The 16468-nt window shown below is 36.9% G+C and overlaps 1 protein-coding gene across 2 annotated transcripts in view; it reads right to left on the bottom strand.

Annotated features, from left to right (window-relative positions):
• Positions 1-2682: 2682 nt before the first annotated feature.
• The window catches only part of htr2aa (5-hydroxytryptamine (serotonin) receptor 2A, genome duplicate a), a 70600-nt gene continuing 56814 nt past the window's right edge, over positions 2683-16468 (bottom strand). For both annotated transcript variants that reach the window (XM_051118517.1, XM_051118516.1), the window contains exons 2-3: positions 15575-15775; positions 2683-7154 (exon numbers count right to left, since the gene is read on the bottom strand). In XM_051118517.1, coding sequence (XP_050974474.1) covers positions 6349-7154; positions 15575-15740 — 972 coding nt within the window. In that variant the 5' untranslated portion in view covers positions 15741-15775 and the 3' untranslated portion in view covers positions 2683-6348. The remainder of the gene's footprint in view (positions 7155-15574; positions 15776-16468) is intronic.

Here is a 16468-nt window from a genome sequence, read left to right on the forward strand (position 1 = left end):
CACTCGCCAACTGGACAGGGGTGGGAATTACAGCTACAGCTACAATTTTACAATAGATCACACTCAGTGCAATCTGTCAAAATTACGGACGACCTTAATAAATAAAAAACTGACTGATAAAAAAATTCTGTCAATGATGCAGAATTTTGGTTATAAATTAATTTTTTTTTTTTTCTGATAGACATGATTGAAGTACATACACATACTGTATACTTAAAGGGATAGTTTGCCCAAAAATGAAAATTCTGGGATTAATTACTCACCCTCATGTCGTTCCAAACCTGTAAGATCGTTTTTCGTCTTCGGAATACACATATTTTCAATATTTTTGCAATCCAAGAGCTTTCTGACCCTGCATACACAGCAACACAACTACCATGTTCAAGGCCCAGAAAGGTAGTAAGGACATTGTTAAAATAGTTCATGTGACATCACTGGTTCAACCGTAATTTAATGAATATACAAGTATACTTTTTGTGTGCAAAGAAAACAAACATAACGACTTTATTCAACAATTTGCAGGTGCATCCAGGTTCTTAGAACATCGGCTCCTGCATCAGCAGCACCACATACATGCGTTTTAGACTGACATGGAAGAGAAGAAATGGTTGAATAAAGTCATTATTTTTGTTTTCTTTGCACACAAAAAGTATTTTCATAGCTTCAAAAATTACAGTTGAACTACTGATGTCACATGGACTAGGCATGTGACGGTATCAAATTTTCATGTTGTGATAATCGTGTTGCCATAACGCAGTCTAACAGGTTTAACCATTTTTTCTTCTAACAAAAAGAACTAAACATTTCAGTATAATAAAGCAATACACAAACAAATGCATTATTCAGTAAACAAATGTTTCAAACTGATTAAAGTGCAAAAGAATTATAAAGAACAATAGGCAGCACTTTATAATAAGGTCACATTCGTTAACCTTAGTTAATACATTGAAGGGATTACTGTAGTTCACTTCCAGAACAAAAAATGTACAGATAATTTATTCACCTCCTTGTCATCATAGATGTTTATGTCTTTCTTCAGTCATAAAGAAATTATGTTTTTGAGGAAAACATTTCAGGAATTTTCTCCATATAGTGGACTTGTACGGTGCCCACGATTTCCAAAATGCAAACTTTAAAGGGCTCTAAACGATCCCAGCCGAGGAAGAAGGGTCTTATCTAGCGAAACAATTGGTTATTTTCTAAATAAAATTACAATTTATATACTTTTTACCCTCAAATGCTCGTCTTGTCTAGCTCTGCCATTCGCATGCGTCCTTCATCGCAGTTTTACCTTTTGACCTTCTTTTCACGTTCACTTTGTTAACGCTGGGTCGGTACTTCTGCAGCGATGTTGGACAATTTTGAAGTTGGAGGAGAAAATGAGATGGGAGTTTTTCGACATACCCTAACTGTTTAAAGCCCTTTGAAGCTGCATTTAAACTGCATTTTGGAAGTTCAAACTCACGGGACCATAGAAATCCACTATATGGAAAACATTCCTAAAATGTTTTCCTCAAAACATAATTTCTTTATGACTGAAAGAGGAAGGACATGAACATCTTGGATGACAGGGGGGTAAATCATCTGTAAATTTTTGTTCTGGAAGTGAACTAATCCTTTAAGCATTATTAAATTAATATTTCTATATTGCAGGAAGCTATTTACAATACTGAACAAATCAGAGCACTTTTTTTTTTCTCATGTATTTGTTTATGTACCGTTTTTTTCCTCACACAGTTTGTCGCACACAAAACATATCGTGATGATTCCGGCAGCTGGTCTGAGCCTGCGGGTAATTGGCAAATCACCCTGCAGCTGATGGAACATGACTTTTTCTCACAACTGATTGTTTTACAGTGTAAAAAACAATCATTCATATTCATGACTTCTTCTAGTGACTCAGGGGAGACCCGGTATAATGGAACTACTTTCTGTGTCCACTTCTGTCAGCTCAATGGAATGTCCAAAATCTAGTGTAGAATAGTGATAATAGAGTCTGCGCTCTTCACTTTGATGCTCTTGTGACATTTAATGGAATCTCTGGCACATATTCAGCTCATGCTATTTAGTTTTAGCTGTCGGAAGTACAGGGTAGTTATGCTGAAAGGACAGTACAAGCTGTTTTACTCTATCTAAGCTACCCAGAAGGCTAATTCACAACGTGTTCCCTTGGGATTTTTCTATGGGGTTCCAGAATAGTATTTTTTTGTTGTTTTGGAGTCATGTTTATACCATGGTTTCATGAAAATGCTAGTTCTTCTATTTTAGGCCAACAAACTGAACAGCTTCATTGTCCTCTGAATTTTTGAACCACATTCATTTAAAATGTGCAGTTCTACATTAATTTGAGTAACCTTGAGTTATTCATGTGCAGTGTGGCTTAATGTAGCTTCATGCTCTTACTGTCATGGCCAACCATAACAGAGCCAAATTATGGCCATTCTGGTTAAGCAGTGGACTTGATAAATACAGAGGCTGGCAGAAAAAAATAAGAAAAAACAATGTTCTCTGGAACATTGAGTTTAAATGTTAATCTATAGCTCTCGCTATCAGGCGGCTTAATATATTGTTGATGTACTGGAATGAGGGTGGCTAAATACTGCACATATACACGTATATACCTGGCATAATTATCCACTCAGAAAGATGAAACAGAGATGACTCATTCAATGTCTGCAAACAAGTTTATGACCATCACCATAACAACAACAACAACACCGCTGTCAATTCAGACACTGGAAATGGAATCAGAAAACAGATCAGAGGTTTTCACAAGGTGCTGAGATCTGAACCCGTCGTGTTGCCATGGAACCCTGAATCCAGAGGTACATTTTCAAAACCAAATACTTACAGGTGTTCTTAAAAGCATGTTTTCAAAGAACTTCAAATCTGACAAAGGTAAGTGTTGGGTTTGAATACTGCCACTTTCTGAACAATATGTGCAACTCCAAAATATCTCAGAAATTGTTTTTGACAAGGTGAAAAAGTGGATAATAAGTTCCCTTTTAAAAAAGAGCAGCTTAGACTTTTCATACTGCGCTAGGCTGGTTTCTGCTGGTTTCCTGTAGTTTTTGAGCTAGTCCAGCTGGTACACCAAAATAGCTATGATGTTTACCACCAGAAAAACACTGGGCAAACAGCATGCTTCCTGATTTGGATTGTAGTTTTTTTGAAAATAGTTATTTAAGAAAGGTTTCTATAGAGGCCCGTTTTCACCTCAGAGTAAAATAAAGTAATTGTGACTTTATTTCTCACAGAGTGATTTTGCATCAGCTGTGGATTTATACACTACACATTTTTTTGAAAGGAATAGATACTATTATTCAGCAAGGATGCTTTATAACAGACCAAAAGTGACAGTAAAGACATTTATAATGGTACCAGATTTCTTTTTCAAATAAATGCTGTTCTTCTGAACTTTATATTCATCAAAGAATACTGAAAAAATGAACAGTTTCCACAACAATTTTACGCAGCAACTGTTTCAACACTGATAATGAGAAGAATTATTTCTTGATCACCAAATAAGCATATCTGAACAATTTCTGAAGGATATAGGCTATAGTAATAAATGCTGAAAGTTTAGTTCCTTCATCACAGGAATAAATAACATTTAAAATACATCACAATAGAAAACAGTCATTTTAAACTGTAATAATATTTAACAATATTATTGTTTTTACTGTATTTTGATCAAATAAATGCAGCCTTGGTGATCATAATAGTGGGTGCACACCAAAAGCGAATTTTAATTTTTTCATGCACGTAGATTACATACTAATGGTGTGTGCACACCAAAAGCGAATTTAATTACACAAGTAGATGACATACAAATTCAATGCAAAGACACAAATACACAAAAGGGCGACGCGAGTAATGCGTATTGGACGATGCGATTGGATATCACGTCTTTCATACAAGTTAACAAATTTGAGCAAAAAATACAAATGACGTGTCATACAAATTAGCCACCTGGTAAAATACGTACGAATTGGTCCTGAGATAGTGTTGGTTTGACACATCCGGTTGTATCAGAAAATGGAGGGAAGCATTATGCAGTGATTTTATTTGCACATCCTGCGAGTAATCAAGCCATAACACGATAAGTAAATTTGCTTTGCGTTTAGTGTGCACACAGCATAAGTCACTGCAAAGATGTGAACAGACGCAAATTCACACCAAGTGACGCAATTGCGTCGACGAGGCAAGTTGAAAAAATTTAAACTCAACCGGAAAATTTGCATGACATGTCACGCAAGTCAGTCAGTGAAATACTTATTCACACATCCAGTTTGACACATCCGGTTGCATCAGAAAATGGAGAAAAGCATTACGCTATGATTTTATTTGCGGGAATGAAACAAAAAAACATCCTGCAAGTAATCTAGAGCCATAACACAATGAGAATATTCGCTTCAAGTTTGGTGTGCACACAGCATAAGTCATGTAAAGACACAAACAGATGCAAATTCACACCAGGTGACACAATTGCCATTGCGTCTTTCGTGCAAGTTGAAAAGTTTCAACACAAGCAAAAAAAAAAATTTTCATGACGTTGTCATGCAAGCCAATCAGTCCAGTTGCATCAGAAAATGGAGGAAAGCATTATGCAGTGATTTTATTTGCATGAGTGACACGAAAAACATCCCGCAAGTAATCTAGAGCTGTAACACAGAATATTCGCGTCGCGTTTGGTGTGCACACAGTATAATTCACCGTAAAGGCAGATGCAAATTCGCACCAAATATAGTGTCTTCCGCACAAGTTGAAAAATTTCAACTCGAGCAGAAAATTAGCATGAGGTGTTGTCATGCAAGCCAATCAGTGAAGAACTTAACACGTCCAGTTTGACATGTTCAGTTTGGCAAACCAATTAGCGAAGAACTTACTGACATATCCAGTTTGACACGTCCGGTCATACTGGAAAACGGAGGAAAGCATTACACAATGATTTTATTTGCGCAAATGACGTGAAAAATGTCCCGCAAGTATTCTAGAGCTTTAACACGATGAGAATATTCATTTTGCGTTTGGTGTGCACACAGTGTAACTCACTGTAAAGGCACGAACAGACGCAAATTCACACCGGGCGACGTGATTGCCATGAAGGTGAAACTCGAGCAGAAAATTTGCATGATGTGTTGTCGCGCAAGCCAACCAGCGAAGAACCTGACACCTCCGGTGGAGGAAAGTATTACGCAATGATTTTATTGGCGTGAGTGACACAAAAAAATTCCTGCATGTATTCTAGAGGCATAACACAATGAGAAAATTTGCTTCATGTTTGGTGTGCACACAGCAAGTCACTGTAAAGACACAAACAGACGCAAATTCGCACCAGGCTGTGAAGGCGCGATATTATGTCTTTTGTGCAAGTTTAAAAATTTCAACTCAAGCAAAAAAAAAAAATTGCATGACATATCACGAAAGCCAGTCAGTTCGGTTGCAACAGAAAATGGAGGAAGCATTACGCAATTATTTTATTCGCATGAGTGACACGTAAAATATCCAGCGAGTAATCAAAAGCCATAATGCGATGAGAAAATTCACTTTGCATTTGGTGTGCACGTGACTTTAATTTCTATTTTTAACATCTCAAAACCTCTTTCGTTTTTGTACTCTGAGGTAATAACAGGCTTCTATAGGGTTATTTTAGTTCTTATTCATAAGAATAATAGGAATTATGGAAAAATGCCACTTCTAATAATAAAATAAAGGTGGTCCTTATTCTCTGACCATAGACACCAGTTTGCTTCATACTTTTAAGGTAAAGTTTAGTTCCAAAAACCAGCCTCAAATGTCTAGATTCATTGAATACAAATACCGGCTAAAATGATAAACCAGCAGCACAAACGTCAGCTTATACGAATGAGGCTACAGCATCTCAATCGTTTGACGCAGTACAAAAAGTCACATCACAACTGTTATCCACACTTGTTGTCAAAAACCAGACGCTGTAAACAAAACACTGCAGATCTCCGATGAATTTACACTTGACTCTCTGGCATATAAAGTGCTACATAAAAAACGAGAAGTCTTGACATCAAACCGAAACTCTGACTTAACACTTATATACAATTTTTATAACCAGAGAAGTTTTATCCCGTTGATTCAGCTGACATTTATGGTCAGGACAGATCCCGGTCAGATGAAGGTCTTTTGATGTATCAGTACCCTGCGATAAAGTCATGGACCGTGAAGCTATTCATTCATAGATGCAGCCGGGCTTTGAATACTAATACTTTAGACCAATCGGAGCTGATTTCTGTAGAGGTAAGACGGAGAGAATGCCAAGCATGAAACCCAAAAGCAAAATCCAGGGTTACGGCTGGCATTTTGTGAGCGAGTTCACAAGCAGCTGACACTCTCATTTTTGCTGCTTTTGGACAGATGGTGGTTTTTATTGGGAAGGGGCAGAGAGAAATCCCCATTGCCTATTGATCCAGTGAGCGGCAGGTGTGTGGACTGATAGGCCAGCGGTGGAATGGTGTTGACCAGAATTAGTTGTAGCGGTTTCTTCTCCTCATGAAATTGGCATCGGATGTATCTGGCGAAGGCCGAGCGGTAAGTCTTATTGAAGAGCGTGTAAACCAGCGGGTTAACAGCGGAGGAAAGGTAACCGACCCACACAAACACATTCAACAGTCCGTTCATCACGTCGGCGTCGCACGTCGCCGGCTCGCAAACCACCGCTAAAACATTGGTGATGAAAAACGGACACCACATGACCACGAACAGGAAGAAGACCACGCCCAGAACTTTGGAGGCTTTTTGCTCATTGCTGATGGACTGCACCGTGTGCCGTTCGAAAGGCGGCGTCACCACCCCTGACTCTGCCCCTGCCTCACGGCTCAATGAACGCCGCAAGAACAGTTTCTTTTCTGAGGGTGAGAATGAGGGTCCAGGAAGGAAGTTGAGAGTGAATCCTGCGCTCCATTTGGGCCTGGGCACCAGTTGATCAAGGCAGAGCGTAGCCTCGCTCTGCAGAGCGCTGATAGTCAGGAAGTAGGTCACCACCATAATGGTCAGTGGCACAAAGAAAGCCACAAAGGACCCAATCAACACAAAAGAGTTGTCAGTCAATAGGCAGCTGCCATCCTTGAAAACTTTGGTGTGATCGCGCAGACCCAGCACTGGGATTGGCATGGAGATGCCTGCAGAAAGACAGGGGAAAGAAAGAAAGTGCATTTCTAGTTTAGTTTAGTCTGCAGAAATTGTGACAGACCAAAAAAAAACAAGGTGGCAAAGAAACACAGCAACAGAGCAGAAATGATGACAGTTGCTTATTTCGCACGAAACACAAAAGCAGCAAAGTTGTGTGACCTGCAGTTTGTCCGTGACATATGCAGCTGCTCTATTTGTGTCCTTTTCGCAATCTATTTGTACAAGACGTCATTAATCAACAATAGTTCATAAAATGCTATAAATAATACCGCTTTCATAAATTACACATTAACATGCAATTCATTATTCTTTTCAATGGTGTTAATACAATTAGAATATCTTACATAACTGTTTCATTCTGTTCTGTGATCTTTTTAATCACTAAATAATGGAAAGGAATTCTCTTAATTGAAAATTCATGTTTACAATCAAAATTATTAATAATAATAATCCAATATTACAATTTATTAACAGCCATAATAAATAATACAATTGTTTTAACAACATATGGTAATAAAAATAAGGGTTTATAATTTTGTTATATATAATATTTCAGATAACATGTTAACATGCAATTCATCCATTTTTATTTTTTTAACAGTGGAAATGCCTTTAGAAAATTTGACATTATATCTGACTTTTATTTTGTTTTGTGATACTTGTTTGTAACACTTTACAATAAGGTTCATTAGTTAACATTAGTTAACTACATTAGTTACCATTAACTGATGTTAAGACTGAACAATACTTCTACAGCATTTATTACATTTACTAATACACAGTTTTGGGTGTAACTAGTTACTAAGTAGTAGTTACTGTAATTTAATTACATTTCCCTTAAAAAAAGTACAATAAGGGATTACTCATATTTTCTGTAATTTAATTACAGTTATGTAATTAAATTAGTTCTATTAAACATTGTATACTGTGTATAGACTGTAGAATATTTACATACAATACAATAGTGGATTTAACATTAAACCCTAACCTTAAAATGCATGTTTTTTATGTACCCTTTTCAATTTAAATACTTTGAGTTAATAAGAATATTGGTAACACTTTAGTGTCCAATTCTTACTATTAACTAGTTGGTTATTAGCATGAATATTACTGGGATATTGGCTGTTTATTACCACTTTAAAAGCACATATTGATGTCTTATTCTTATACCTTATTCTAAGTCCTTAATCCTACCAAATTCTTAAACTTAACAGCTACTTAACTAAGTATTAATAAGCAGTAATTAGGAGTATATTAGGAAAAAAGTCATAGTTAATAGTTGGTAAACAGCGAGAATTGGACACTAATCTAAAATATGACCGGAATAATTGTAGTTATCTATTATTTATTTGAAAGAATTAAAAGAAGCATTTAATGTCTATCCAACTTATCAAGGATTATTTAGAAAGTAATTAGTAATAACTAATTATTTTTTTAAACACTGTTGGAGATGTAATTAGTAACTAGTAATTAATTCCTTTTTTAGAGTAACTTACCCAACACTGCTAATGCATTATTAAAATCACAAGTTGTGTTTGTTAACATTAGTTAATACACTGTGAACTAACATATACAATGAATTGTATTTTTAACTAACATTAACAAAGATTAATAAATACTAGTGTAAAAAATGCATTGCTCATTGTTCGTTCACGTTAGTTAATACATTAACTAATGATAACAAATGACACATTGTAAACCGTTGCCTGTTTTGTAGCAGTAAATGATGAAACAGATTCTCTTAATTGATCATTTTTGTATAAATCAAGAATGAAGTTTACCACAAAACTACAAAAAATGTGATTAATATTCATTAATCATCATCATCATCACCGATATTATCATTAATCTAATTAAACGAGAAGTCCACTTCCAGAAGAACAATTCACAAATAATTTACTCACCCCCTTGTCATCCAAGATGTTAGAGAGAAACTACGGATTTTGCGGAAAGCATCTGAGGATTTGTCTCCACATAATGGACTTCATTGGTGCCCCGATTTTGAACTTTCAAAACGTAGTTTCAAAGGGCTCTAAACGATCCCGGCCGAGGAAGAAGGTACAACGATGTCGGACGATTCTGAAGTTGTAGGAGAAAATAAGATGGAGTTTTTCGCCATACAAGGGTCTTTTTTAGCGAAACAATCTGTCATTTTTTTTGAAAAATAAAAATTTGTATACTTTTTAAGCACAAAAGCTTGTGTAAGGCGAAAAACTCCATCTTATTTTCTCCTACAACTTCAGAATCATCCGACATCGTTGTACCTTTTTGTTTGTAAACAGCGTTTGACTTACTTGCACTTTCTTAGTCTTTGCATGTTCGCTTTGTAAACACTGGGTCTGTAGTTCCGCATGACCTGTCGGCGTGATTCAATAGTACGTAGCATCGTGAACGCACATCCCAGAGCCTGTGCTACACAAGCTTTTGTGCTTAAAAAGTATACAAATTTTTATTTTTCAAAAAAAATGACAGATTGTTTCGCTAAAAAAGACCCTTCCTCCTCGGCTGGGATCGTTTAGAGCCCTTTGAAGCTGCATTTAAACTACATTTTGGAAGTTCAAAATCGGGGCACCAATGAAGTCAATTATATGGAGAAAAATCCTGAAATGCTTTCCTCAAAAAACATCATTTGTTTACGACTGAAGACAGAAAGACATGAACATCTTGGATGACAAGGGGGTGAGTAAATTATTTGTAAATCGTTGTTCTGGAAGTGAACTTCTCCTTTAATAATAGAATTGCTATAATAGTGCTTTCATCAACATGTAATTTGTTTTTAATTCTGTTAATGTAGTTTGAAAATCTGACGTTTAATTCAGTACTGAGATACTGTATATATTGCCTATATATATATATATATATACACAGATATTAAAGATAGCAAACCATACAATTAATTTGGACTAGGAAAAGGAATATCACTTAAACAGCTGGCTAACGCTGTAATGTAAGAAATGTATTAGTCTATAAACCATCTCTTATCTCTAAGGAAAAACGCAAACACACCAACATCGGTTGCACAGCATACATTCTGTCTGACATCCAATCAACACATTTTGTTTCAACGAGAATAATAATCTTCAAACAGATTTTGGCTCGTGATCATGTAAACACTTTCCATTAATTGTTTCAAGCATTAATACATCATTTATTTACAAATCATTAAACAGTTTCAAACTGAGAGCGCAGGTGGCGTATATTTATTAAAAACATGCTGGGTGGCTCAATGGGAACCCTGTGATTGATGGGTCTCTTGTTCAAGGACAGGCTCATATTAATCTACATACTTAGACACATTGCTTATGCTTAGGCAGCAAAAATGTCCGTTTTTGTCACATGCCTTTGGCTTACTTCACAATAATTGATGGGACTTTTTTCTCTCTCATTGCCTATAACGGTTTAGAGGCGTAACCTTAATAGCACAGCTATTTACGACCATTAACGTTCAGCCTGTATAATGTTGTATATGATATACTTCTCACTTCCGTTAGCATCTTGCAAATGGAAAGCTTGTATCGCTCAAGGACAAACTTTCAGTGAAACTGCCATGGTGATAAGACATCTCCATGGAAACAGTAAATCTCTGCAAATCGTGTCTGATCTCTGGGGTTTGTTGGGGGGAAACCGAGCTGGTAAGGATGGGCGGGTGGGGGGTGCCATGATGGACCCCGTGCCTCTGGACGAGGCGTCTGGCATTGGCTGTGCATCTACGGATAACTGCAGGCCTTGGATGACTACGATAAGAACCGCAGAGAGTAAAAAAATGGATGTCGCTGTGTGTCAAAATCTGAGAGGAAGATGAGGAGATTAAATATATATACGGGTAAGGTTTCTCCTTCAAAACGGAGTTTAAAGTGGGGTTACTTTATCTTGCTCACTATCAACCTCACCTGGCATCACATTTCTCATCCTTTCCTGGAGATATGAGTAAACAGAGTTGAAAGTTAGAAAAGCAGCATTATAATGTAAGTTGTGATGGTGCTTTGCTCAAATCCACTGACAAGCTCTCAACCTCTGAGGGCTGCATCTTCACAGTGGATTTATTCACAATCATCTCTGTAATAGATGTGATGTGCTGACTGACATTTAAAGGATTAGTTCACTCCAAAATTTAAATTTGCTGGTAATTTACTCACCCCTGTCATTCAAGATGTTCATGTCTTTCTTTCTTCAGTCGGTTTTTGGGACAAACATTCCATTTTTTCTCCATTTAGTGAACTTCAATGGGGATCAGTGGGTTGAAGTTTCAAATTGCAGTTTCAATGCAGCTTTAAAGGGCTCACATGATCACAGCCGAGGAATAAGGGTCTTATCTAGTGAAGCGATCTGCCATTTTCTAAAAAAAAAAAAAAAAACAAAATTCACAAATGCTCGTCTTGCACTAGCTCTGCATCCTTCACGCATTACATTATCACGTTGGAAAGGTCACACGTGACGTAGGCAGAAGTACCGACCCAGTGTTTACAAAGCAAACGTGCAAAGAAAGTAATTCGCCTTTTAAGGTAAAACGATGTCAGACGATTGACGTTAGAGGAGAAAATGAGACCTTTTTGAACGAAAGTACACAGATGAAGAATTAACCATGTGTGAACTTTCCAATGTGATTACATAATGTGTGAAGTCGTGGTTAAAGTATATACATTTTAATTTTTTAATTTTTAGAAAATGACCCTTATTCCTCATTTGGGATCGCGAAGAGCCCTTTTGAAGCTGTACTGACACTGCAATTTGAACCTTCAACCTGTTGATCCCAACTGAAGTCCACTATATGGAGAAAAATCCTAGAATGTTTTCCTCAAAAAAACCTAATTTCTTTGCGACTAGAGAATGAAAGACGTGAACAAGAATGACATGGGAGTGAGTGAATTGTCAGGAAATTTTAATTTAGGAGTGAACTGATCCTTTAAGGCAAGACACCAGAGGTAAACAGGGTACAGATTTTGACTAACAGATGTCAGTGTAATTTTCAGTCAGTAAATCACAGTACATTAAGACAGTTGTTTTGCATTACAATTTTCTGAAATGTTATGTTTAAAGATCTAGATAAGACAAAACTTTATTAAATATGCTCTAATTTGCTTATATTTCGAAAACAGAAATCTGAACATTGGATTAAGGCCCTGATATACTTCAAGCGAAATCGAGCAATGAACTGAATATCCAGCCAAAAAAAAGTTTTGTGTTTGATTTTGGAGTTTTAAACAGCTTGCCAAAGCAAACTTTAAGGAGAAGTTCGTTCCAGCTGCGAAACACCTTCTTACTACCATTGGTCTGTGATTATTACCTCATAGAAGGTTTGCTCTAAGGCTCCGCCTTCTTCACGCAGAACTCTTCTCTGCAGTGTTGGGCTACTTTAACACTATTGCCACAGCTTGTGGCGAGTTGAAGCGACCACAACGTGATATTTATCTGCTGGAATGCAAATTTTACCAGGGGAACCCTGCCAAAAAATGTGTATTTTACTACACAGAATGCAAGTGGCGACTGGGTTAGTTTTGAGTAACAATTAGGTGGCTTTTGTTGTGAAAACCTAGCAACCCTTCCTCTCTGGGTTCATTTCTAGTCCTTGGAGGTGAGACGTCAGTGGGTACATAAACACAGTGGAGATCCACTTTATAGTTGCAAATAAAGTTGTGCTTCTGATGAAACACTGACACTGAAATTGTTTTTCATGTTTAATACTGCTGATTGCTTTTAGGCAACATATCGAATAAAGTGCCATGTAAATACACGTGACGTGACTTCACGAGAGTGCTAATTTGCAAACCTTGTGCAAACATATCCATGTTGCTATGATCAGATGGTTTTAATTAAAAAAAATCTTGCTGTTTTCTTCATTTTTGTTGTGTTTATTTTGTTACTGAGAGTCAGCATGCAGCACATATTTACATATTCATTTAAAAGTTGCTTTCATCAGAGTGGGCGGCGATGGGAATGTTCACTAACAGGGTTGTAACGTTTAAGATTTTCACAGTATGATAATCATCTCAGAAAATATCATGGTTTCACGGTGTATATTAACAATATTTCTTATCAGTAACAATGACTCTTAAAAGAATAAGAACAAATTCGCTCTGCATCACGGAAATCATACGGCCTTAACTTATAAATGCAACAAACCTTCATCTGCACGGAGGGATGGTGTCTGCGAATATGATCAAACATGCTGGATGTATTTCCTGCTTTTGCAGTCACTTTGCAGCCACATTTTTTGCAAATACGGTCCACCCTCAAGGACAATCCCGCATTCGTTTTTTTTAATATCCGAAGTATTCCCATAATGGAGATTAGATATAATCAACACTACTAACACTATACCGCTGATCACATATTTCGAACTTCGTTTTACCCCTAAATGAAGAATGAGAAGGAACTTTGTTTTGAGTATATCAGGGCCTTAGCAAGTTTCAAAATACTAAAGGTTTTTATAAAGGTTTTCACAGAGGGGGTATTTTTATCATTTTTAAATCAAGAAATGCTGTCAACAGCCAGAAAAAAAAAAAAAGAAATATATGAACAACTCCTCTGCAAAAACCATCAGAATTACAGATAGCAATTAAACTGCAAAAGCTGCTGTAACAACCTATGAAGCTGAGATATCTGGCTCTGTGAATGAGAAAAAAAACTCATTTTGAGAAAACATGTACAAAAATATGTATTTTAATTGGAATCTACAGAGACAGATAGATAGAGTGTAATAAAACAAACACTTGTATTTCAACAATGTGTATTTTAGCTGCTCCACTTGTCTGAAAAAAGACATCTTATGCAAGCATAACGGACTAAAATCTCAAAATCGACCAGTGCTTGAAAAAAATGGTTTCATCTGAAGTGTCTTACCTTAAAGCAGACTGAGAGTTGTTTTGCATCAAGAGGAAAGGGGATAAGGATCTGTTTTATTTGCATTACAAATACTTGGAGGAATGGATTCTCTTATTAAGGAAAAACAACACCTATCAAATGTTCCATTACAAAACTAACTAATTCTGCATGTTTATCCTATCTTGGTGCTAATCGGCTTCTCAACTGATAATTACGAAACCACATTTTTGTCTTGACAACCAGACTTGCTGTTTTTTGAAAAGCATCTGACTCATGCTCAAACAGCCCTAATCTCCGAAATGTTAGTAGATCTACTTTGATCCCAAAACGACACATAATTACCATCTGAAAGTCTTCTTTACTTTAAAGCAGCACTAACTCTCCGCTCTTTGACCACTCTAAAGCTCACTGAGGATTGAGACTGGAGTTCTGGGAACTGAAGCTGTATCCAAACATGTACCAGCAGAGTTTAACCACTTTATTAGTGCTGATATTTTATTTCTATATCGGTCTCTTTTGACTGTAGTTATATTGGCTTTGCATTATAAATGTGTTTCATTAAACTGTTTTGTTTTCCTTTTTGCATTACTGTGATGTAAATGCCAGTGTGGCATTCACTTTATTACATTTCCTGCTCATAATATCCTTTTTTGTCTGCCCTGCATGCAGATCGAACAACAGCGCTGGTCTGAGGTCATTTTGAAGAATATCGGTGATATTTCAATCAGAGCTTGTGTGTTTCTTCAACTTCAGGCACAGTAGAGGTTGATTTTTATTAAAACTAACAGATTTCTTTTTCTTCCATAATATTAAGGTCACACTAAAACTATCTTGGAAACTTTTTTCCATGCCTTCATCATAGATAGACAGATAGATACGATCTGTAAAATGCTAGATATGAAATTAGTCTTAGCACAGATGAAGCCATTTTATTTCACAAATGTTTTAAATGTCATTTCCACCAGAGTATGCTATTAAACGCAACACATGATTTGAGATGTGGAAATAACACTGTGCATGCTGCAAATATTCATGACTTCAGCATTCAATGACCCAGACCTGTAAAATTCATTAATTTTTAGCTTTCCATTATGCTATTTTTTCTCTTCTCAATTATTTCTTCCTTGTGGTGCGCCATTGACATAATCAGCAGGATACTGATGAAGCTCAGTCACTATAGCAGGTCTCATTGTTGCCTCTCAGCTCCAATCTATAATATAACTGAATATTGCTGCAATTTTACTTCTCATTTACAGATACTCAACTCTCTCCCCTACTCATGTATTCAATAGCCTATCGCCTTTCCTCTGGTGAATGGCAAAAGGCATGGAGGTTTATTAGCCACTGATTTCTCTGGTCTCGAAAGCAATTCAAATTCAAGCACACATAAACATAAGCGTTTAAAAACCCTTTTTGGAACGCTCTTCGTTTTAGTAGCGGCTCTTAACTGCCAAGGTCATCTCAAACCAATAAGGAACATGTTCTAGGATTTTCTGAAAGCAGAGTCAGATACTGTTGTCATGTATATGCATTAGATCAGAGTCATCAGAGTGTCATGCCCTCATGTTGATGGCATCAGGTGGTGTACCTGCTGAGATGGTCCAGACGGCCGTGATCTTGGCCCGGGCGCGGGAGCGTGAGTTTGACCGATTGTGTCGGATGGGGTTACGGATGGCCACATAACGGTCCAGGGAGATCGCGCACAGGTGCATGATGGAGGCGGTGGAAAAGAGAACATCCAAGTAGATCCACATGGGACACAGTGAAGCAGGGAGGGGCCAGGAGTAATCTGAAGAAAAGAGAGACAGACAGCCAGAGAATCAGCCCCAAGGAATAAATCTGACAACAAAAGCCTTAGAATTATTGACTTGCCTCTGTTACATGCTAATGGACCCTGTGAGATAATTTAATGGTCGTCCACTAAGCTTAGCTGAGTAATTTCACTGGAAGACATAACTGTGATGAGCTCTTCAGAACATCACAAGAGCTTAACCATCACTGACAGTGTTTTCAGTTCATGTGCTGATGAAAAACAGTTTAAGTTCTACAACACTACATCCATCCATCCTTCTATCTAATAAAGCCGGGCGACAAACTATATCATATCAAGATTGCAATGAAATTTATGTTGATGATAATGATAAGCTCTGGACATTTTTCCTCAATATAGATTAATCTAACAGTCAGTCACACAGCAGAAAAAAGGCAATAGCAGCAAGTCAGTGGCTGTTGCTATCGACACGTTTTCGTCTGATAGACAAACGCAAACATACATGATGCCCACTGTTGCAGAAAATTCAAAATGAACTCATTGAAGCAACAACTATCACTGTATCTAAGCTGAATAAAAAGCAGGAACATTTTGGCTGGTGAAATGTGACAACATTAAACACACAATTGCGACAATATACTTCATGGTTTATGTGTTATATATATGTGTATGGTTTATGTTTTTCCAAACCATCTCCAGGTAATAAATAAA

The sequence above is a fragment of the Labeo rohita genome, chromosome 9 (genome assembly GCF_022985175.1).
Source record: "Labeo rohita strain BAU-BD-2019 chromosome 9, IGBB_LRoh.1.0, whole genome shotgun sequence".
Lineage (NCBI taxonomy): Eukaryota > Metazoa > Chordata > Actinopteri > Cypriniformes > Cyprinidae > Labeo > Labeo rohita.